General features: G+C 27.6%; 1 protein-coding gene across 1 annotated transcript; it reads right to left on the minus strand.

The window, feature by feature from the left end:
* Positions 1-1,492: 1,492 nt before the first annotated feature.
* LOC113381249 (SCAN domain-containing protein 3-like) lies at positions 1,493-24,976 on the minus strand (the record flags this gene model as incomplete). The annotated part of the gene is made up of 2 exons (XM_026620212.1): positions 24,832-24,976; positions 1,493-1,827 (listed from the first exon to the last, which is right to left on the minus strand). Coding segments are annotated over exons 1-2 (480 nt in total), but the record flags the coding sequence as incomplete, so codon positions are not given.
* Positions 24,977-25,202: the final 226 nt, after the last annotated feature.

A 25,202-nucleotide genomic window follows, 5' to 3' on the forward strand; every position in this document is an offset into this window, starting at 1 on the left:
GAATAGAAAAATAAGGAAATGGATTTAGTAAGTTGTGTAAAAAATATTTGAATTGAAGATCAAAACTTATTTACCCCGAAACACAGATATTTAGAATATCATTTCTCTATTTCTCAAAAAAATGTGAAATTACAACTTTTTTTGTAGAAAATGGTGCTATACAATTCTAGATAGCGGACTCACAGGTAAATAATTTTTCAAATATTCATGATATATACCATAGTATTCTTACGATATTAGTCATTATTCAATAATATAGGTATTCATTATTCATTATTATATGTTTTTGAGAGGAAGACTGATGATGGAACAAACCTGGTTCCAAAACCTTGCAAAAAATAACACCTTCAAATTTCTTCAGGGTTGACTGTTCGGAAAACAAAACACAATTTGACAAAAAATCTAGAGATCATTAATTAAATATATTTATATGAACACGTAGTATATATTTCTACACATTTGATATGTGTCTTGTAAATTATGACAATATGAATTAACACACTTTCAATACAAATTAATGACTATTGAAATTACTCACAGTAGAACGGTAAGAGTGAGGGCGAATACTTAATAACATTTTTTTTAAAGTGTGCAATGTACAAGAATAAATTATATATAAAAAAATCTATATATATGTGGAAAAATTAATCTTATTTTTCAGTCATCAGAATTTATTTTAGAGGTATGGTTTCTTCGACAAAGTATCTTATTTTGATCCCTAGAATCCGAAAATCATATGTGCCTATAAGTGACCTTTAAATCGGCCCGCCCTAATATATATATATATATATATATATATATATATATATATATATATAGAAATCTTATACGACAATAATACCTGTTCATATTTATTTTACCCAAATACGGAATAATATATAGGATCCAAAACTTGGTTCAACTATTCTGTTCAAACAAACTTTACGCTTGACATTAATCACCGGAGTTAATTACCATTTGCAAACAATGTATTTGCAAAATGTTTCGGCATGTTGATATTTAATTAAATAAGTTTTGTATTATGAAATATTTGATCAGATTCAGCTTACATGCATTTATCATTTTGTCATATTCATGTGTGCACTTTGGCATTATTATACCAAATTCGAAATGCATCAGTCGCTGATGCATTTGCGCGATGGCATTTTAATAATTCGGAAACTATGATGCATGTGTTAAACTAGGCCAGCGTTTCTCAAACTTATTTCTTCCATCGCCCCCTTTGAAGATCAAAATTTTTGTATCGCCCCCCTACCAATTTTTTTTATACAATCTATGAACACTGTTTTTTTTTACTTTTATTAATATAGTTATAATGTGATATATTAGTTGATGCAACCTTACATTCTAAATTATACATTTTTACCAGTGAGGGCAAATAAAACGCAACTTTATGACATTAGTCATATATATTATAATCAACTTAATAGAAACAGTATATCAAATTTTAGTTTCAAACTCTAATGAGAAGGATGAATTGATGTTTTTTTACAAGTTTGTCAATATCAGGTTCCATTTGAATCAAAAATAGTCGTAAGTCACCGCGTTTGATAATTTGCAACTGATCTCTGTTTTTAGTAAGTAGCATTGTGACAACGCTAAATCCACGTTCGCACAAATATGACGATGGAAATGCTAGTAAAAATGTTTGAACAACCGACCACATGCCAGGGTATAACTGCTGAATTGACTTCTGTAGCCAAAATTGTTGATAACAATCTTTAAATTTGATTTTTAATTCTTCATTTGTTGTTAATTCTATAAGCTCTTCTTCTAGCTGGGCTGATGTTTCTACATTTTCATTTGAAAAAGGTTCTAATACCCAGCCTGGTATTTCCAAATTTAAAATATCTTGAAATCTTTCAATAAAATTGCCATGAAGATTTTCCAAATGTTGGCAAGTCTTCGTTGCACGATACCGATAAATTTGGAAAATTATGAAACTCCTGTTTTCCAATATTTTTCTTATGTAATAACAGTTTAGCTACAAAAGCAGCGATGATATTTTTTGTTTTTTAAATTTAAGCCATCGCCTTGAAGTTGTAGATTCATATTGTTGAGCTATGCATAAAGGTCTGTGAGACATCTGTGAGATATGCTATATCATTTTTTGATGATACCAGGTTTTTACACGACTGTGTGTCCTTATTTTCTAAAAACTCTATAACAGAGTCAAACAGATTGTAAAACGGGTCAGACAATTTCCTTTTGATAGACAATTTTTTGATAAAAAGCTACAAAATGGTATCAAAATCATTTAAATACCATGGAAACACGACCAAACTTATAAAGGGCCAATTAATCGTTGGGATACAAATTCTGGTGAACTTTAAAATGTAAAGTAAATAAAATTACAAATGCCCCTAACCCAACGTCAACAACCAACATTTTTAGCGAGGCCTTTCATCGCCCCCCTGGAGATCAATATCGCCCACATCAATCGATTGCAATAGTTCGAAAACCATTCGATTCCTATTGATAGGAAGATGTGCAGATTATTTTTTGGCAAAAGTTGGTCTAGCCGTTTTGGAGTTACAGAGCTAAGAGTGCAGAAAATAGAATTCGAGTTTTTGCAAGAACGGAGCATCCGATTTGAATGATTCAAAAAACTTTCTCATGTGTTTACAAAATTATTGTTTTTGAGAAAAGAAAAAAAAATTATTTATTTTCAAATTCCCAGAAAAAAATTCTAAATTAATTCGGATTTTCAAAATTTAATTCGATACGGGAAGTTCCAGAATTTTGCCTCAAGACATGATGCCATACACCAGTAGGTTTATTTTTTGTAAATGTTAAATGGGAAGTAGAAATTAATCAATTGATAATTTTTTTCTCAATGTTAAGAAAAGAAATTTATACTCATTGCACCACAACCAATTATAATTATTGATCCTATTGAACATTTAATGGAATTTATATTATTAGTAAAATTAGTTTATTTCTTAATAGATATTTGATATAAGATCTTTCATTTAAGGTGTGTGAGAGTGATTTCATGTAAGAACTTACCTTTAAAGCTAATATGATACTTATTAGTTAAATTACTAATAGTCATGTCTATACATATACTTTTGATGTAATAAACCAAAGTGTACTATTTTTGTTGGTACTAAACATACAATTCACATCAAATTTATTAATGGTAACTATTATCATAAAATGGACTAATTTTAGAAACATATATAATATAATCGATATAAAACGATGTATCCATCTAATTTTAAACTATTTTCTGCGTCAAAAGTAACATTTATGAAAACAAAATTGTGTCTTTCAACGGAAAACGCAATGCAGCAAATCAAGGCGCCATATGCGTAATGTTTCTATTGATACTTTGTATTGACGTCAATACTTTCATCGAACTCAACTGTTTGGTTTCGAGAATCGATTCGGATTGGTTATAGATCGGTGTAAACGATTTGTATACAGTAGTTTTATAAATATTATACTGACGGCTTAACATAAAACTGTTATTTCTAACACGGATCAATCGATTGCAATAGTTCGAAAACCATTCGATTCCTATTGATAGGAAGATGTGCAGATTAATTTTTGGCAAAAGTTGGTCTAGCCGTTTGGAGTTACAGAGCTAAGAGTGCAGAAAATAGAATTCGAGTTTTTGCAAGAACGGAGCATCCGATTTGAATGATTCAAAAAACTTTCTCATTGTGTTTACAAATTATTGTTTTTGAGAAAAGAAAAAAAAATTATTTATTTTCAAATTCCCAGAAAAAAATTCTAAATTAATTCGGATTTTCAAAATTTTAATTCGATACGGGAAGTTCCAGAATTTTGCCTCAAGACATGATGCCATACACCAGTAGTTTTATATTTTTTGTTAAATGTTAAATGGGAAGTAGAAATTAATCAATTGATAATTTTTTTCTCAATGTTAAGAAAAGAAATTTATACTCATTGCACCACAACCAATTATAATTTATTGATCCTATTGAACATTTAATGGAATTTATATTATTAGTAAAATTAGTTTATTTCTTAATAGATATTTGATATAAGATCTTTCATTAAAGGTGTGAGAGTGATTTCATGTAAGAACTTACCTTTAAAGCTAATATGATACTTATTAGTTAAATTACTAATAGTCATGTCTATACATATACTTTTGATGTAATAAACCAAATGTGTACTATTTTTGTTGGTACTAACATACAATTCACATCAAATTTATTAATGGTAACTATTATCATAAAATGGACTAATTTAGAAACATATATAATATAATCGATATAAAACGATGTATCCATCTAATTTTAAACTATTTTCTGCGTCAAAAGTAACATTTATGAAAACAAAATTGTGTCTTTCAACGGAAAACGCAATGCAGCAAAATCAAGGCGCCATATGCGTTAATGTTTCTATTGATACTTTGTATTGACGTCAATACTTTCATCGAACTCAACTGTTTGGTTTCGAGAATCGATTCGGATTGGTTATAGATCGGTGTAAAACGATTTGTATACAGTAGTTTTTATAAATATTATACTGACGGCTTAACATAAAACTGTTATTTCTATTTTACGATAAACCTCGAATGCGAACTCTTCGCATATTTTTACGTAAAATTTTCAGAATTTCAGTTTTATGTTTGTTTATCGATTAATGCTGTTAGATAAGCGGGTGTTACCAGTCTTGATGTGAGTTTATTATAATTATTGAGAGCAGACGTGGGTTCAGATCGGTAATTATGCAGAATTTTTATTCAGTTTTATTAGTTCTGAATAGTAATATAAAAAGTTTGTATACGAAAATTTTTGATTATATTTTCGCGAGAAATTCAAGTCTTTTATTTATGTTGATTATTCAATATTGTACAAATAATCAGAGTAATTGACTAAAAGTTGAAGAGCTGATTTTAACATAAATAAAAAATTAAACAAAAGTAAGCAAAGAAAGCCTTTCATAAGGTTCGAAATATTTAACTTTTCATTGAGACTGTTCTGAATTTTCTTATAAATTGGTAAATGCTGTCTATGCAATTGCTGTGCAGTCAGGCATTTTAGATATAAATGCTAAATTAAAAAACCCAAAAAAAACAACGTTAATGACTGCATCTTTCTGATGTGCCATTGATAACACATACGTGAAGTTAGGTTTTAAGTTTGAGCATATGCTCGTCCAGCATATGCATTTTGGCAGTTTATACTACCAATTTATATGGCAAAAGGACCGTAACATAGCATTGCCATAACATTTCTATTTTGTCGGAGAATTGGCTTTTGAACTTCAAATTCAAAATCTTTTTTTCTTCTGTATATTTGCATTGCACATTTCATATGATGTGTTTACACATTTGTATGTATACAATTTAAGCTCAATCCAAATAAAATAACGCGCAATAAATATTTTGATCGGAAATATCCGAAATATTATGATCGAAATTTGAAATATTTGAAATGATATTGATTTTGTACAATTCAATTCAATCCCAGCCCATTTGCCTCCGACTTCTGCCCTTCAACTGAAGTAGAGATTTGATGGTGCATTTATACAGTATGTAAATTCCTGGATTTGCATATATAAATGTGGAATACTAGATTTATGTGAATTTCCGATGTGTGTATTCACAATTTAGTCGAATTGCGAATCAAAAATTTAGAAAAATCGAGAACCAGAATTGATTTGAATATTGTTTTCCGACAAAGTTTTATATTTGCTTTTTGATAAACAATGCAAACAACTTCTTTCACACGTGTATGTTTCAAAAACTGTCATTAGTATTATAATAGTCTTCAAATACTAATTCAAAATTATAACAATATGATTTAAAAATTCCACACAAGTTTAAATTCAATTTTCAAATACATACATTTCCAACCACATAAAAAAGTAATGTTCTTCTCAAACTCATTATTCTCTATAAGTAAATATTTACATTCTTTACAGTTTTCCAAAAGAAATTTTACTGCAAAATTTTATATGTAAAATTATTTAATGGTATGTACTTAATTTCGTTCGATGAATAATTAAACCGTTTTCATCAAAATCATAAATCATTGCATGACTAATTTAATGGTGCAAAGTAACGTTTAGCAAATCATTAATTTATTTTTAGAACTATTTCAATGTTACATAAATACTTGAAAAAGCTATACAATATTAGAATACCCTTCAGTTTCAATTATATTAGTTACATTTGTTGTTTTAATAGTTAAACATGCAATTAGTGTTAAAAACTGTGACATTTCTTCTATTAACTCTTTTTAAAAATTTATATTATCCTCGTAAAATTCAATAAGATATAGTCCGATTAGTAGATTTGGAGTAATAATAAATAATAGTAGATAATATATTTAATAAATAGGATATATAAATTTTAATAGTAATAAAACACAATAGTATTTTGTTGTTTTTCTAATACTATTGAAAAGTGCATTTTCAGGATATTGATCTTTCAAAATATCAATATCTTTTGCCATTTGCTACAAAATCCTAAGCCTGAACAATATTGTAAATTTTGAATAAAATTCAAAAAGTCGAACTCATAACTTTCTCAAAGTTGCATTTGATTGAAAGTCGTTTATTTAAAGTGTAAAAGTAAGATATGTACTAAAAAAGTGAGGTATTAATATTTTACGTAACCCAAAAATATAAAAACAAAAATTCTGCATATTATTAAAGTATGTATGAAAATACGATAATTTTAATCTCCATATGTAAAATTAACAATTTTACCGTCATATGGTCTTTTTTTACATATCTCTTCTTCTACAAAAAAATTTATAATACCATTGGTTTGAAAACTATATCATATTTAAAAAAAGGCTTTTTATATAATATTTGAGAAACATTCTGAAACTTGACGGAGCCTTTGTAGTATAGTAGTAATACCTTCTGTTTATTAACCACAAGTTTTCGAGTGGAAAATCTGCACTACGTCAAATTGATATCAAGGAGCAGTGATATCAGATTTACATGAAAATATAAATTTAAGTATGATTTCAAGTAAAAATAGCCTTTTAGGGCATTGTTGCTATGTCACATCACAATTAGAAGTATGCAAAAAAATCATCAATAAGAGAAATGATCACCATTGCCTTGCAATAAAACTACAATAAAGTAGAGATCACATCAACTGTTCATAGAAAGCTGAGAACAGTACTGATTACGGTTCAACATTCATTTTGGGTAAATTCATTTGTTCTTCAAACTGTTATATTCCAGTTTTAAAAATACCCAAGAAAATTTTAATATTTTAGTCAGCATGAGGTCGTTCGAGTATGAATTTTGCATGCGATGATCGGAACGACTGATTTAGATCGGACTACCTATTGACATTTGTTCCAGAACGGTGCATTTTGAACAGATGAATGATTAATTAGAAAACGCTCGTGGTAAAATAGAACACTGACGACCTACTAATAAATATGACGAGAATCGATGGTGGATATGACGATAGCTTAGTGGTTTATAATGGAACCGAATAATTACATTACTGTAAATTGATAATTGTCAATATTTAGTTATTTTCTAGGTAGAGACTTATTTATCTATGGTAGAGACTTATTTTTAACTCAGTGCCAAGCTGAAACAGAGTGACAGGATTCATTATGCTGAATTGAAGATAATTTTGATAATTATGGGCATCTGAGTAAAACATCGAACTTTGGTAAAACTGTAATCAATATTTGGTTATTGTGGTTAATTTTTACTACTTTTATTCAACCTACTTAAGTGTAGGTTGAGGTTAGGTTAAGTTAAGTTCAGTTAATTTTATTTAGTCAAAAATAATGACAAAATTGCTCTACGTTTTCTAGAATATAAAACTTCTTGTTAAATTATGAATTAAAAACTTTCAATATATGACGATTTTGAAAGGCTTGAATAAACTATAGTTCAAAATTGATGAAAAAATACACAAAGTTTCTTTACGTAAATTAAATATTTTAAAGTGAAGTAATATGAAATAATATATATATATATATATATATATATATATATATATATATAACCTATGATAAATGGATAAACTTATCCATGATCTCTTATACCAGACACCTCTGCTTGACTGAGATATGAAATATATATAATGCTAAAAAAATAAAAAAAGTTTAATTTTTACATAAATCTTGCTAAATATTATGCTTGCTAGTGTATATGATTATAATCATTCTAAATAAACGTTTCTAATTTATTTTAGTTTGAAGATCCATTATTATTTAACTTGCATTTTAATAAGGCAATCTTCCTAAGTTTATCACCTTTGAAGTTACATCATTTTAATTTTTCTATTAGAATGATTAATTTAGAAGTAATTTAACCTGATAAAATTAGAATATTTATGATCTATCCTCTTGTAAACCCGAGGAATTTTTTGAAATGCTTTTTTTCATAATTCATTGTAGTAATCCTACGATGTAAAATTTTGATTTGTTACTCTATATATGAACTATTCAGGTTGAAGTCACCAAATAGAATATTTGAAGTTTTCTTCACTTTTTTCTTTTTTAAAATATATACTATTGTTTATGCTCTAAAATGCTAGGCTGTAATAACAGATATATTTTAATATGCATGTAGTTTTTTTTATATAATTAGTAATTAAAATTAACATTCACTCACCAACATTGCAATAATTTTGCTGTGCCAATGCTAATTGTATACATATATAATTAAATAGGTTAATTTGACGTCAGCTCTTAGGATTTTTATTCTGCTAGATCAAATGAACATTTCATCTTTTATATTTTTTCCAGTAACATTTTATTCATTCGTACGTAAGCGGATTTGGATTTCCTATTTTGTCATGATACAGTTAGCTTTTTTCTGTAATGATGTCTTTTAGTAAATGGCTTTTATCTATATAATGATAACATCTTTATGAACATTTTCATTCGTCACGTTTTAACTTAAAAAAAAACTCATGCTCTAGATTTTTTTGACAACTTGTTATTAAGTTTAGCAAGTCTTTGTTTTTGATGGTGTTTTTTTAGAAACTAACAAAAATTTGGTAATAGATTTTTTATCTTCGGTGCAGTCTTCTAAATTAGTTCTGGAAGTAATATCAAATTTTCACATTTATTAAAATCATTTGTAAAAAAAACAATAGCGATATTTGCATCTTTATGCACTGCCATAATTACCTTGCATTCTAGAAATGTTTTCTTTGAAGTCTTACCAAGAGCAAAGTTTGCTGCAAAATATCACAATTAGAGGAGTATTTTACCAAGTATGATCAGTATTAAACTATTTGTCGAATTGTAACTGTTATTTATATAATAATTCAGATCAGAACCAATCGTGAACAGTGTAATTTTCTAATTTACATAAGGAGTTTCCTAGTAATTCTCAGTTATGATATACATCAAGTTGAAATTAGTTTTCTCGGGAATGTTATTAGAATATAAATGATATTATAGCTTAGATTTAGCAGCCACTACCTCCAATTCTAATAAGACGTATATGCACGTTTAGTCAAGTCAATATTTAATCAAAATCAGACAGAATGAAAACATAACAAACTCCTACACTTCGTATTCAACACGACGTCTAACTAACGTATCTTGATGGATTTTCTAGACTAATTTCTAATATATGTAGATATACATATGTATATATTTACATATCTATATTTACACAAATGTCATGCGAATAATGTTATAAAAATAACAGTTCTGAGAATAATGTTATAATAACTGTTCATGTCGTTATGTACTAATGTTTTAATGTAACAATAGTGCTGTGTAAATTTCACAGAAATAATATATAAACTGCTTTAATTTCAGTGAAATCGCAGAAATAGTCTAGTTATTGAAATACTACATTGGTTGAATTATAATCTCAAGGTAGTAGGTGAGACTGGGTACGGTTGTGCCACTTTTTAGTCAGCAATAATTTTGTTAATTCACAAGTTAGCTGGGAGAAAAGTGAATTAAATGGTATTTTGAATATTTGTCGAAATACTAAAATTAACGGTAATTAGATACTAAGGTTCTATGTATAAAAGTAATAGTTATTATCAAAAGAAAACGAACTAAAGAAACTTACCTTTAGCTCTTTAAAATCAATTCGGTCTACAGAGCATGTTAATATAGGACACAGACTGCAAGCAATAGTGGAAACTTGTTCGACATACTTAAACAACAAACATACTTAATTTTTCTGCCTTTGGACTCTTCAAAATCAGTAAAGTTCAGCTGTTATGACGACAGTCACTATCTTACCCTGGCACAACCGTACCCAGTCTCCCCTCCTGAAATATATGAATTTATTTATAAGACAATAATTCGCAAATATAAAAATAACATCTTTTCACACAGTTTTGTACATTTCAAATTAAGCAATTTCTACCTCATCGCCTGAAGATGCAATTTTCTGATTTATTTGATATGTATCTATTTTTATCCTGATCATATCTGATACGACACTTTTGCCCCTTAACATTTTCTCCATCTCCATTCCGATTGTAAATATGACAAAGTGTAAATAATATTATGACATGCTTCATCAAACACAGATTTTTATTAGACTTCTAAAAATAACTTTTTAATAAAACTTCGTATTATAAGAAACTTGAGCGGCTCTTGACAAAGGGAATGTCTATAGGCAGTTCTATTTAAAAGCAAACTTTAACAAGGCCCAGAATTAACCTTTTGGCAGAGTGACATTAAATCGATAATTTTGTATTAGGGATATAAATATATCTCCAAAGTTTAGTTTCTAAATAGCCGCGATATATTGTTTTATAGTTCATTAGATAAATGCATAGGTGTATAGCAGATTGAATGAACTTAATTGAAAATTTTCTGGATATGTAGAAAAATAAATTAGTAAGATATTTGTTATGATCTTTGTTTACAAAAATTCAGAAAATATCTGAATCTGAATTTTTTTTTATCTATTTTTAAGAACTTGTGTTTCTTCTACATCTTTTAATTTAATCTTGGCATCAATATTTATAGTTTAAATTAGTTGTTGAAACACTAAAACAAATTGGTCAAAAATTTCGCGAAGTTTTTTCAATGTACCTGTTTATTTACGATCTATTGATCGCATCTTGAATATGCAATGGTACTAATATATTGGGAAGATCTTTGATCTAATATAAAGGTTAAAGTAACATAACCACAAGATCAACAAAATTGCATATCCTACTTGACTTTATCGTTTTCAAGTTTATTTCACTTTAATAAATTCATTTTTCTAAAAGAATAAATTTACTATTTGCTTTCAACTTGATTGAAAATGCCCCAAGTGGCAGTAATCAGTTCCATTTTACCAAGATGAAAGAATTTTAGTTCATGCCTCAAGGGTGCTTCGGCATCACATAAGACTTCATAGCAAAACTTATTAGAGCACATAAAATTTTTGCACATATTATAACACAGTTGAGAAAAGCGCGGTCCGATATTAAATTAATTTTCTATTGAAAATTCAAATAATAAAACATATTAGAAATTTATTTCAAATAATATGAATACTAGTGGTCCATGGCATCGTGACCTAATGGCAAATTGCTGGAGCATTTCGTACCATAATTTAAATTTTTTAAAAAAAATTTAAAAAAATTGATTATTCAAAATCCTGAAAGATTTTTTTATACTTTGAAAATTTTGTATTTTTTTTCAAAGCAATCAATAATCGGCTCACACACACATACTTTTTCCAAAGTTGGTTTCATTAGGTTCAGAATGTCAAGAAAACATAAAGTTAGTGAATTGGACTTTTTTAACACCTCATTGGGGAAGTTAAAAAATCAAAATAATGGTGCATGTCATCGTGCCATAAAGATAGAACTTTCCGTATTAAAAATTAACTAGTGGGGCGCGTGGCATCGTGCCTTAAGGCAAATTGCTGGAACTTCCGGCACCAAATTTTTTTTTTTTTAAAGATTAACATTTTTGAAAAAAAAATTACTCTGAATAAATTAGATTTTTGAGAAACTATAAATTTTTGACAAAAATTTACTTTTTTTTGAAAAAAAAGGCTTCTTGAAGAAAAATTTATTTTGAAATATTTTGGAAATTCTGAACTTTTTTTCAAAGCAATCGTACTGCTCTAACTGCATAGAGACAAAATATTGAAGCGCGTAAGCGCCGCGTCGCCGCCTAACAAATAAACATTGGTACGGAACCCATATGAATGTAAACAAAATTTATACTTATTGTTAAAATCTCTATAAAATATCTAATAATTTGATGTGCATATGTCTAATAATCATTTTTGACCGCCAAATTGCATTTTTTTTACTTTTTTTACTAGATCTCTGAAACAGCTAGACCCGCCTTCATGAAAATTTGATCAATTCTTCATCTTGTTAATATAAGTAAAATGTTTTTTGAATTATTCAAATCGGACGCTCCGTTCTCTTAAAAACTGAGTTACCGTTTCTGGCACTTTTTGCCCCATAACTTCGGAACGGTTAGACCTGCCTTTGCCAAAACTAATCAGCACGTCTCCTTATCAATACAAATCGAATGTTTTTTGAATTATTCAAATCGCTTCATCCGTGTTCCTGAAATCGTCGACGAAAATTTGTATCTGTACACACACACACGCACACACACACATACATCCATTTTTCTAAGGTATGTCAGAATGTTCAGAAACCTTTGAAACGTAAACATATATAAAAAAAATTATTTTCGATTTTTTTGCGATTACTATAACTTGCCCTATGGGAAGATAAAAATCTAAAAAAGCTTCAGATTTTTGAAAACAGAAAAAATAGATTTTTGAATTATTGAAAAAAATACTTTTTTAAAAAAATAGTTTCTTGTATTTTTATATTTTTTGTAGATTTTTATCTTTTCGAAAGCAATCATGCTGCGTAGCTGTTTTTAAGACAAAAAATCTAAACTTGAAATGGCTGAAAATTTCGAAACATGTTGATATATAAAAAAATATTTTTGATTTTTTTGCGATTTTTATAACTTACCCTACGGAATACGTTAATAAAGACCATGACGTATATAGACCTAATACTTTAAAGTAATACTTTACGTTGTGTGTGTGTATGTGTGCGGATACAAGTTTTCGTAGGCAAATTTTGCTTGAAAAAAATTTACTCGGAAAGTATGTTTTGCTCACTTGTTGCAATAGTTGTTTTTTTCAATATAAGGTATCCCTCATAAAAACTCTTCAAAAAGAGAATATAAGCGTATGTATAATCTACTAATGTAAAAAACATTCATTTACTATTATAACTTATGTCATCTCGTGAATTTTTACGCGAGTTTGTCACCCTTGTCGTACTGATACTATACACAGTACACGTCACCGACATAAAAGCCACAACTGCTACGTCATGAGTACCCTTCGTTTTCATTTTCCCATCCCGGAGCGTTTGCCATTGCCCGTCCTTCCGCCGCTTAACCTTCTGGAACGTGACGTCATAGGATAATCGAGGGTTACGGCGGCGCTCGAACCCTGAGAGAGGCCTACACTGGATAGTGACCACGGATTGGGGTTTAATCCATTAAGCTCACTGTTGATAATCCGTTAAGGACCAATTAAATCGAAATGCTGTTTTGTATTGCGTAGTTTGAAGATATTACGATACGAGCACGTTTTATTGCATTGCGCAACAGATGGTGCACGAAACAGTCGTTGTATGAGATATTGTGTTTATAATATGGTTTGTGAACGTTTGCTCGCAACTGTTATGTTATTAGTATCTCCATTTAATTTTGGTTTTATGTTTGTCTTTATTCACTGTTTATTTGATTTTAGAAATGTTTTGCACATTTACGAATGTCTAGCATAATTGAAGTTGAGAAAATTGTAACTGTCTGAAAACTGGATAAATTACAATACTCACCAGAACCAGACTCGATTGTTTCACCATGTTATAGATGACGGAGAATTCCATTCACTATATGATATGAAAATAATACTTTTATGTATATTTACTTTAATACAGATATGTATTTTTTAAAATTTCTAATGCAAAACAAATTTCGTTCACATTATTGACAGATTTTTTTAACTTTTTAGAAATTGAACTTTTTTTTTAAAAAGCTTGCTTATACTATTGAAGAATTTGTTCCGCATAAAGTTTTCAATAAAAAATGTTAGTTACGGGCTCAAAAGGAAACCTAATCTTTAGTGAATGAGTAAAATAAATTGATTTTAAATTAAACTATCCATGGTTAATAATAATAATATATCTTGCCATTTATTTCATCAAAAGCCTTGTTAGACTTGCTAACGTTTTACGAATGACTTTTAAATCATCGCAAATTATTCAATCGTTCTCTCAACATACATAATTTTCTTCATTTTTTTCTGAGTTCTGGAAAATCGTAGAATAATTAACTATAATGGTTTGTTGAAATCAGCATATTTTTCTATAGTTGTAATTTTTCGTCAGTGTAATTATTATTTATTTTCTTGATATAAATAATTTTAAATCATTTTTTGAACTTTCAAAATTGAAGTTTTGATAAAAATTAATACCAACGAGCAATATTTATAAATAAAAACTTTGGGAGTTCTGCAAAGTGCCTAAAAAAATGCTTTCTATTTTTGGTATCTGAAATTTATGATAGTTCCAGCTATGTTCGTGACCTAAACATTGACTTAATGTAATTTTGACAGCACGCAATGCTATTTTTGATTTCATTATGGTAATTAGTAGTTCATAGAATACATGCAAAAACTTATATAACATAGCTAAATATGTGAGTTTGTTTCAAACTATTTGTGTCGTCTGGTTTTTACATGTTTCTGAATCATATTTGTCTTGTTTGTATAAAGAACGCATACATATTATTGTCATTGATAAATATGACAATCGTTATATTAATTAACTTATCTATTTTATCGAAATACATATATATCGACTTCTAAGCAGCAGAACAAATCATTGCGATTTTCGATTACATATAGAGAACGGTTTTTGCGAATCCTAACAATCTAGCGGAAAACTTTTGCCATCAAATACAAGAAGCCTTATAAAAAAATATGACTATATAAAAATCTTTTTATGATTTAATTTATTTCTTTCTATTTATCATTTAGTTATGAATTCTACTTATTATTTTTATGAATCTCTGTGAAAACATCTCTGCTACCATTTAATTTTTAATTATCCCGTATTAGTTTTTTGTTATTTTCCTCGGATGATTTAAAATATGTACCTACATGTTTACGTCTTGGTCGACCGTTATACAAGTTCATGTTAATATTATTTTTAATATAATTCTCGGTTTTAGCTGTAATTTATTTACAGTTCATTTTTAAACCGGGCTTAAAGTGGATTTTATCAGAAAATTTCACAAGTTATATCTTAATAACATTCTCTTCAGCGCAACTTATAGTAATCGCAAAACAATCGCAAAAATGAATTTTTTGCTATTTTTACATTTCAAAGGTTTCTGAACATTTCGGCAAACCTTAGAATAAATGTATGTATATATGTATGTATGCGTGTTTGTATATGTGTGTGTGCGGAAACAAATTTTCATCGACGATTTCGGAAACACGCAATCGGGATCAACCGATTTGAATAATTCAAAGTCCATTCGATTCGTAATGAGGAGACGTGCTGATTAGTTTATGGCAAAAGCTGATTCTGCCATTTCAAAGATGCGAGGCTAAAAGTGACAAAAATAGTAATTCAGTTTTTGAGAGAACGGAGCGTCCGATTTAGATGATTCAAACAACATATTATATGTATTGACGAAACGAAGAACTAAATTTTTGGATAGGTAGGTTCAGCGGTTTTGTAGATCCAATAAAAAAAGGAAAAAAAGCTATTTGGCGGTCAAAAATGATTATTAGACATATTTAACAATACGTATACATGTAGGTATTTTAAATCAACAATAAGTACAATTATTTATTTTGCTATGTTTTCTATACCAATGTTTATCTATAAGACACCGAGGTGCTTTGATATTTCGTCTCTAAAATAGCTAAGTAGCGTGATTGCTTTGAAACAAAGTTAAAAATATTAAAAAAAAACAAAACATATAGAAATAATTTTTTTAAAGGTCAGTATTTTTGAAAATTTTCAAAAAAAATTTTTTTTTGCAGCTTAAAAAATGTTTAAGGTTTTTTTGTAATTTTAATTTTCGAAACGGGAAGTAACATAAATTTGCCTTGAGGCACGATGTTCCATGGCTACTAGTTGGTTTGGTTTTCACAATATAATTGCTCAAATTCAAACTGGACCTTTGTGCTTTGCCCTACCATATTTAAAGAAAAGCCTTTAGGTTTGGCTCATCTTTTCAATTGTACATGTCAATACTCATATTGTTTTTAATTTATTTCTTAAGCAAGGTGTTTATTTCTTCTAAAATTTTACTCAAACAAGATAATTTAAAATGATTATATTTAAAAAAATAGGTATAAGGAATTTGGACAAGTTCTATCTTATACTACATATCGGTTTTAATTCATTTCTCGGCATCAGCTGTTGTTCATCTTTTTCCAAGATCCTATTTATTGCTTGACAAATGTCATCCCATCAGCTCATTACATCGATTGCTCTCGCATCCGTGAGGCGGCCGTGACCTGCAGCGGCGCGTCCCTGAGAGTCGCTTTGAACCCCGGACGATCGTGGCGGGCAAGGTCTTGTGCTTACGTTCGGCACGCGTACTACGCACAATTAGTGTTAGAACGAAATATCGAGTACTGAGTAAATATCGATACTTTGCGGTCGATAGTGAGTACTTTTGCTATCGATTTTTTAGCTCGATCTATTTGCCAATATCGATTCTTTTCGTCGATAGTACTCAAAAAGAATCGACAGCCTAATCTATGAACACCACTCATCGACTAACTATTAACACCACTCATTGCCGTTTGGCAAAGCAATAGTATCTCTAGGTGGTCATAATTGTTCAAAGAAGTGTCAAAAAATGATCCCGAAGGGTCATTAGTCTCAGTATTTATTGCTCAAAAACCCAAAATGAATATGACCACACTAATAAATAAAGATGTTTATTTATTACTCTTATGTAAAATGAAATGGCTTTTTAAAGTACCTTAAATGTTTTATAAAAACATATTCAACAATCGAAGTATGATTATTTCAAATAATAATACTCACTAATTTCAATATATTAGTATTTTACGTAAAGAAGAATCGAAATATAATTATTTCAAATAATAATATTCATCAATTTCAATATATTTGTATTTTGCGTTTATTATATTTCGATTCTTTTTTGCGCAAAATACCAGTATATTGAAATGCATAAGTAATATTATTTAAAATAATATATTTCGATTCTTTTCTACGCAAAATACTAATATATTGAAATGGATGAGTATTATTATTCGAAATAATATATTTCGATTATTTTTACGCAAAATATTATTATTTGAAATAATTATATTTCGATTCTTTTTTAACGCAAAATACTCATGTTTTGAAATTTTTGAATTTCAACATGCAAACATATGGGCTTGAGTTTCTCGGAACCATTCAAACTTTAAATCCCATCGCTTCGAAGGGATGTTTCTCTACAAGTGTCGAAGATAATATATCGTGACCGTCATTAACAATAAACTGAATGTTTATTGCTTTCCAAAGAGCTTCATATTGCAGTTTTATGCAAACATGTAACGGTTTTTTAAAGTTGCTAAAATTATTCATATAAAATTATTCAACAATTATAAAATATTATTTTACTTAAAAATATTAAAAATATTATTGTGCTTAAAAATACTTAAAAAGTATTGCTTTTTGAATATAGTATCAGACTATTATATTGTTTTAATCAAAAATACTCAACTATTATAACTTGTCTATTTTTAAAAAATTATAGAATTTGAAAGTAGTATTAAAAAATTACTGTTAAAATTTTACAATATTGTTACAAATTATTACAATTTTACAAATGATTCTGATTTAACACATCAGATACAAGCAATAGAATTCATTCTAATGTTGTGATATGATATTTAGTGAGTTTTCGATCTTTGTTGCACTAATGTTTGATTTCTATGAAAAGTACTCAAAATTCGATATTGAGTACTATCGATACTTTCGCCACGATATTTTTTTGGCATCGATATTTTGATTAGATACTTTTTAAAGCACTCAATATCGATCTTTTGCCTCGATACTTCTAACACTACGCACAATGAGTTTCCACTTGTTTCCCAGCTTCCCTGTCCTTTCCTCATTGTACGATCTCTCTTTGAATCATTGGCAGAAATGGCCTTGCCCCATGCCGGGTCCTGTTTTAATTAGTTTTGTTAAGGTTTCGCAGTTTCATTGTGTATTCGAAAATGGAAGGCACGTGCTTGGAAAAGTCTTTAAATAAATGCAATGCGGTTTTGCGTGCAACATTAAATAATTATCCGTAATTGGTAATATGATATTTATAGATATTGGTTTAGGGTAGATTTTAACTGCAATTAGGATTGAAAGTGGATACGAAAATTATATGGCTAGAGTATTGTATAACACAGGTAATAGGGATTGTTGTAAAGTAATTTAATATTTACAATTATTTTTGCCTCGTGTTCATTACGACAAAGATTTGGATCGGTTACATAAAGATTGTCTAACAATCGTCTAACGATTGTCTAACAAACTTATTGCCTTAAAATCATATTATTTAATTATATAATAGGCAATAGATATCTTTATCAACGTGGGGATATTGCGTAATGTTTAGTTGAAATTTATATTAATTATTTTTCATAATTTCATGCACACTTTCATGGCAGAAAACAAAATTTATTTAGCGGTATATGGTAACGAGCTATTGGGTAGATTGCTGAAAATTTAATTATCATAAACCAACATTTTAAAATTCACATATTCAGAAATTGAAATTTATGAAGGACATAGCTACTGGTATGGTATGTAGTTGTAGTTAAATAATTTCTTTCCAAAATATTTTTTAATATTAACATTAATTTGATGAATTTTCTAGTTTAAATTTGGTATGGAAATAGTTATTCTTTTTTATAAAATTTTACTTCTAGTGTTAATAATTTATTCTCCTTACAATAGTCAATCAGAATATTAAATGATTCTATAGTATTCTTTGAGCTGATTTTCATGGACTTTGGAAAGAATTTTCCAATGAGATATCTTTATTGATTTTAAAAGCTCTTTTAGCAAATAATATTTACATTAAAGAGGATGCAAACTAAGTATAAAATTAAAATTTGTTATTATTAATATTTCTGTAGATTGCAATAATTTTACTGTATTTTTGAAGCATTATTTTTCCATATATTGAATTTAAAAACTATTCAATACGAATACTAAAATATTACAAGTATATTATCACTGCAAAAAAATCATAGTAGTAAGTGTGCTATTATAATTGCTATTTTATTGTTGGCCTTGCATGCTTCACACGAGTAAAATATCTAGTATATAAAATTTAAAAAAAAACTTAATAATTTATTAAATTTTGGATAAAGAATCTACAAAATTCACTTGATTAGGATACGTGTTTTGCAGAATACATTTTGAGAATTTCAAGTGTGAAACTTACAAGATCAAAATATTCTAGTACAAAACTCAAATTTTAGTCAAATTTTAGTCCATTAATACGGTTAGAGTATTGTATAACACATGCATCAGAGATTGATGTAATGTAATTTGATATTTATAATTATTTTTGTTTTAATTACTAAAAGTAAGCACGTCTTTCAAATCTCTATAAAATGTTATCAAATCAAGCTGCATATACCAAACATAAACTTTTTGTCCCAAAACTTTAATTTTCAGTTTTTTTTTTCATTATTTTCGGAATGGAAATTATGAAAGTATTTTTCTTAATATTAAGTTTGTCTTGCTCATAAATAAAAAAATATATAAATAGCACTTTACATTCCCAAATCAGAATTAGTTCATTGCATTATTAATATGAATCGAATATTAGTCGAAACGTTTGGTTTTGAAAACGCGTCAGATCTTAATGCACAAATATATTGAAGAATTTCTTGACAATTTCGATAACTTGCCTTATGAGAAAGTATTGAAAACTTCCATGGATAATTGAAAACTGATATATTTTAATAGAAACTCAAACTTCAGTAAATGAGATGAACTACATTTAAGCACATCTTGAAAATCCCTATGAAAGAACCATTGATTCAAACTACATATGCAAAATACAAAAAAAAATTTTAAAGGGTTCAATTTTAGCATTATTTTATCATAATTTCAGAATGAAAATCGTGAAACAATTTCTCCGGAATAAAATTCAACTATTGCTTGCTCATAAATATAAAAAAAATAGAGGAGCTTTACATTCTCAAATTGTAATAAGTCAAATGCGTTATCAACGTGCCAATCGAAAATGAATCAAAACCTTTTTATTTTGAAAACGCAGTTAGAATTATTTTTCATAAGGTAAATGATTTCTTAATGAATTTACTTCATGGAAAATTACAAGCATTTAGAACAGTATTCTAGATAATATATTTTGTTTGTATTATATATTTAATTTTTAATATATTTAATGTATAGAAGAGTAACCGAACGTGTAAAAATAACAAGCGTAGTACTTTTATATCCATCGAGTCAATTTTTCACAATAATATTGTTTGAAGTATCTTTCAAGAACCTTCTATATTTTCAAGACTTTCCATAAGTATGAGCTTAGTGCTTTTTGTTCTCAATGTAATGCCAAGCTTTAGAAAATGCAGAAAAATTCAAGCGTAGGTGTCAGTAATATTTTTTCTGACACCCACTGTTTGCGTGTCCGAATGTATAAAGCATCTCTTTATCCTTTTAGTTGGAAAAGCAATCAAGAAACTACACGACCTCATCATTTCTATGCAAATTAAATTTGCCTTTTAATTAACTTAGAGCTTGAACTATGATAATTTTTTTATTTTATTTTTATTTCAAATGGATTTTTATGTTATTTTTTCTTTCCTGTATTTAATTACTGCACTCCATGTTTTTAAAAAGGGTGGTACATTAAAATTATTGATCACAAAATATATCAAGGTATCAAGAAATAAAATTTTATAACAATTTTAACAAGAGTTTATGTACTATGAAGTCATTGAATACTAATCAAGGCAAAATCTGGATTCACCCTGGAAAAAATCATCCTTCACAGCAACTGATTAGAACCGAGGTCGATAAATGTACGAAAAGGATAATATACTTGCATTAACACAAGGTTGTAGAATAGAATCTATCCCATAGACAATTTATTTTCCAAGACCTTGCTTACAAATTGAGTTTCCTTTACCTACATGATATAAAAATAGATATGAACTTGATTTTATATTCATACGAATTGATTCGTGTGATGTTATATTGTGTGCATTATTCAAGCGAGGTCTTTTTAGAATATTTCTGGCTCTATGTGAATCTATTTCATATATTTATAATATTTACTATATAAATGACTATACGATTTTCTTATTTTTCATGAGGAAATATCCTAGTTTATCGAATCTACAATTTTTAAATTTTTAAAAAAGAATTGTTATGACATGAAAGTTTATTTGTCCACAAATTTTTCACATAAATAATTGTGGAATAATGGTTTATATTTAGATATATTAATAAACTTAATTATATTTTTAACAAATTTTCTAATAGTATTCCATACGTTTCGAATCTCAGTTTGACATTTCTTCTATGGAACAAAAACAAACATTTTTTAAAAAAAACATGAAAAACACATAATGAATTTAGACATACAATGACTTGTTAAACAATCGTATTTGTAGAGAAAAATATATATTAAAAAAATTATAATTAAAAATTTCACTGACATTATAAACTCTTCCAATCTTATCTCATCATGAAATAAAAATTTCATATTAAAATTATGACAAATTAGTAAAAATACATAATTTGTAGATATTTGAATAGATTCATTATTTGCTACAAAAAATGACAAGTTAAATAAAATACTAAGAGAAATATTAGTACAAAATTGAATGTATATTAATATTTTTTCACTCATAACATCACTCATAAGATTTTCTGTGTGATTTTGATAAACAAAATAAAGTATATATAGAAATTATATATATATATATAATTAACAATATCATAGGTATTATGTCATATTTTATGTTTCCAATTATTTTATTAGGTCGTAAACTATTTCACTAGAATATTTTGATAACATGCCAATTCTAATTTCATTTTTAATATTGGTTTACGACTTAACTGTTCTAACTACTACATGGATAATTTTTTATTAGTAACAATTATTTTCAGTGGTCAATATTAAAATTTTTAATTTTTAAAGACCTGTTAATGGAAACGTATGAATAATAAATAATAAATTATTACTTTCATATTTTATTAAGAATTACTAATACATAATTATACAACTGTTAAACAATTAAATCAATTGGTTAAACAAATCATTGGAAATTTCAACATTTGAGCACCAAAGTAATTTATTACACATATTTATTTATTTACAAGTTGTATTGCTTTTTGAGTGTCTAATTGCACAATTTTAATTTACTTTATTAAGCAATTTTCAAAATTTATAAATTGAGCTCTAATTTTATTTTGTAAACCCTAAGTATTTCCTCTATTATATATTTATGTATAATAATAAAAAAATCACATTCCAGAACTAGTTACTTTACATATAATATGTGCTTCTACAACATAAAAAATCGTGTAAATATTTTATGATCGTTATTAAAATGCACATTTTCCATCAAAACATAAAACGAGTGCATAAATCCTTTAAAAATCCACTCTTACATGTTGTTATTTTGTTCGCCATAATCAGAGTTTCATATTATATCTACCTGGTGAAAACAGGAAAACACGCGTCAAAAAATTCTCACTTTATTGCAACATAACACGTTGGCGGACATTTCATATGAAATTTAATATCATTCTATCAGTCATATATGATTGCATGAACGTATATGGTCTGTTGACGAACAGCACCCTGTGTTCTGGAAAATGATAGTACGGGAGGTAGCGACAGTGGATATAAAAATCTATTTTTTTATTATGTTTTTCATATATTTTAACAGCAAACAGAAGTTTGCGTTCTATCAGCTGCATTTTGTTGTACATCCTAACTTAGTAATTTTCTCGAAAGAACAACCCAGTGGTCAACCACTCTCTTTTTATGTGTAGACCATATATTAGATATGTATAAAGGTTCCTATAGGTTCATATCTAGTATTTGGTTGGGCTTTGCTTAGTAAATTTATATTGAAGAGCATTTTAATAAGATAATTTATTTGCGCTTTGTATGTAAAATATTATTTTCAATGAATAGATTAATTAAAGAAGTAGTATTATATAAATGCTTAGTTATTTAACGTTTTTGCGATCACTAGGATATCTTACAGGAAAAGCCAATAGTCGACCTCTCATCAAATATGGTCCCAAGAGTAATATGGTAGTAATACAACAATCTACTCAAAAATAGTTGTAACTGAAATTTGATAATTGATTTGGTTATGTTTCATTAAGACAATCAAAATAAGTATATTTAGGTATATTTAAGTAGCTATTTTTATAGAATTTTATTAACTTGTTGATTCAGCTAAATACAGTAATAGTAGTAGAACAAATTGATTTAATTTTAGGTTCCTGAAGAATGCGGGAAAGAATCCATGTTTTTGTGTCATAATTTATTCAGAAAGTTATGCAGTAATATCTCTTTCATATGTGATCATATATGATAAATCAAAATTTTATTACACTTTATGAACTGATTAACCAATAATAAATTCGAGCTTGTACATTGAAATTATTACATTCAATAAATCAATACGAAATTATTTATTTGAAATTATATGGCACTATGAGTTGCATAAATAATTGCAATAAAAATGTGTAATATATATATATATATATATATATAATATATATATATATATGAAATGTACATATATATGTGGATTTTTAAGAATTTGTCTGAAAAATTGTAAAATTTTTGTTTCTTTCCTCTTTGTATTAAATTTACAAAATATAATCCAGAGAAAAATGCGCAGCTAATATAAAACAAGTACGAGTAAATACTCAATTAGAGAAAATGGATACAATATTATTCATGGAGAGCTTAATAAACGAGTATAAGAGTTAGTTTGTTTTGCAAGACAAATTGTGGCAATATCATTTGAAAAGGTACTCATAAATATCAGATAATTTTCAAGTTTCATTATATATTCTTAGAACTCTAAATTGCCAGGATTTTATAAGAAACCTGTTCATATTCCAGATACAAGATAAATTCTGAAATAATTTGTAATGAAATAAAATTTCATTGTACATTAGTTGACATTCATGACAATCTTAAAAAAAATCGATAAGACGAATCTACTTCAACTTAGAATTATAAAAAACACGATCTTTAATTTTAAAGCAAGTTTATAAAATTGAACTTTATTTTATAAAATAGTAACGTAATCAGTTTTAAAGTATAAATTTTATATATCATATAATGCTAAACAACGCTACATTACACATTAAAATTATAATTAGAATTGTTGTTAATACTTTGAGTATATTTAATTATTGGCTTCTAAAGGACACGGAGTGCAGTTGCTTTAACCGCATAAAGAGATTAATTATTATTAGAAAATATTAACAAAATATTAATTAAATATTTTCAGAAAACCGTAAAACTTGAGAATCAAAATCAAATTTATAATTATTTTTGTTAAATAATTATTTTTGTTAAAAAAATAGAATTCTTTAAATATTCTTATATTTATATAAAAATAATGCTGTAAAATTCACGTATAAAATAAGAACAAATCTTTATTGTTATGCATAATATAATTAATATGCATTGTATATTAATGTAAAATAACGAAGATAATTAGCAAAGTTCTGCAAGTCATGTAAGTTTCATTTACTTCATGCAGCTTATATTAAGACTAAACGCCCTTTGAATTAATTAATTTGATATTTCCAAAAATGTTTGAATACAATACCAAGTATTTTTGGTAACATTTTATTCCATCCGCCTCTCCAATCATGTCCCATATCATGAGTGGCTAAGGGACTTGCTACTTTGTTTGAAGCGCCCACGTGCGAATGTTTCATATACCCACATATTATATTATGTTTATCCCCCATTAAGGGGGACTTGTAAATTGTATCTCAATGTTGTTTTCTGATTAAATTCCCGCTAATCTGAGTGGGTGAGCTTGGATAAATTGCGGTCACGGATGAAATTATTGCGCCGGCTACATATTTTTATGAACTCTCGTACGAAATTGTTGAGGTTGTCAAAATTAACAAAAACGGTATGGGTGGAGAATGCGTTTTTCATTCTAGGAATTTCGAATATTGTAGCGTTTTC

Source organism: Ctenocephalides felis, unplaced genomic scaffold (genome assembly GCF_003426905.1).
Source record: "Ctenocephalides felis isolate EL2017-DRISC unplaced genomic scaffold, ASM342690v1 CF-g0.4_SCAFFOLD_02741, whole genome shotgun sequence".
In the NCBI taxonomy this organism is placed as follows: Eukaryota; Metazoa; Arthropoda; class Insecta; order Siphonaptera; family Pulicidae; genus Ctenocephalides; species Ctenocephalides felis.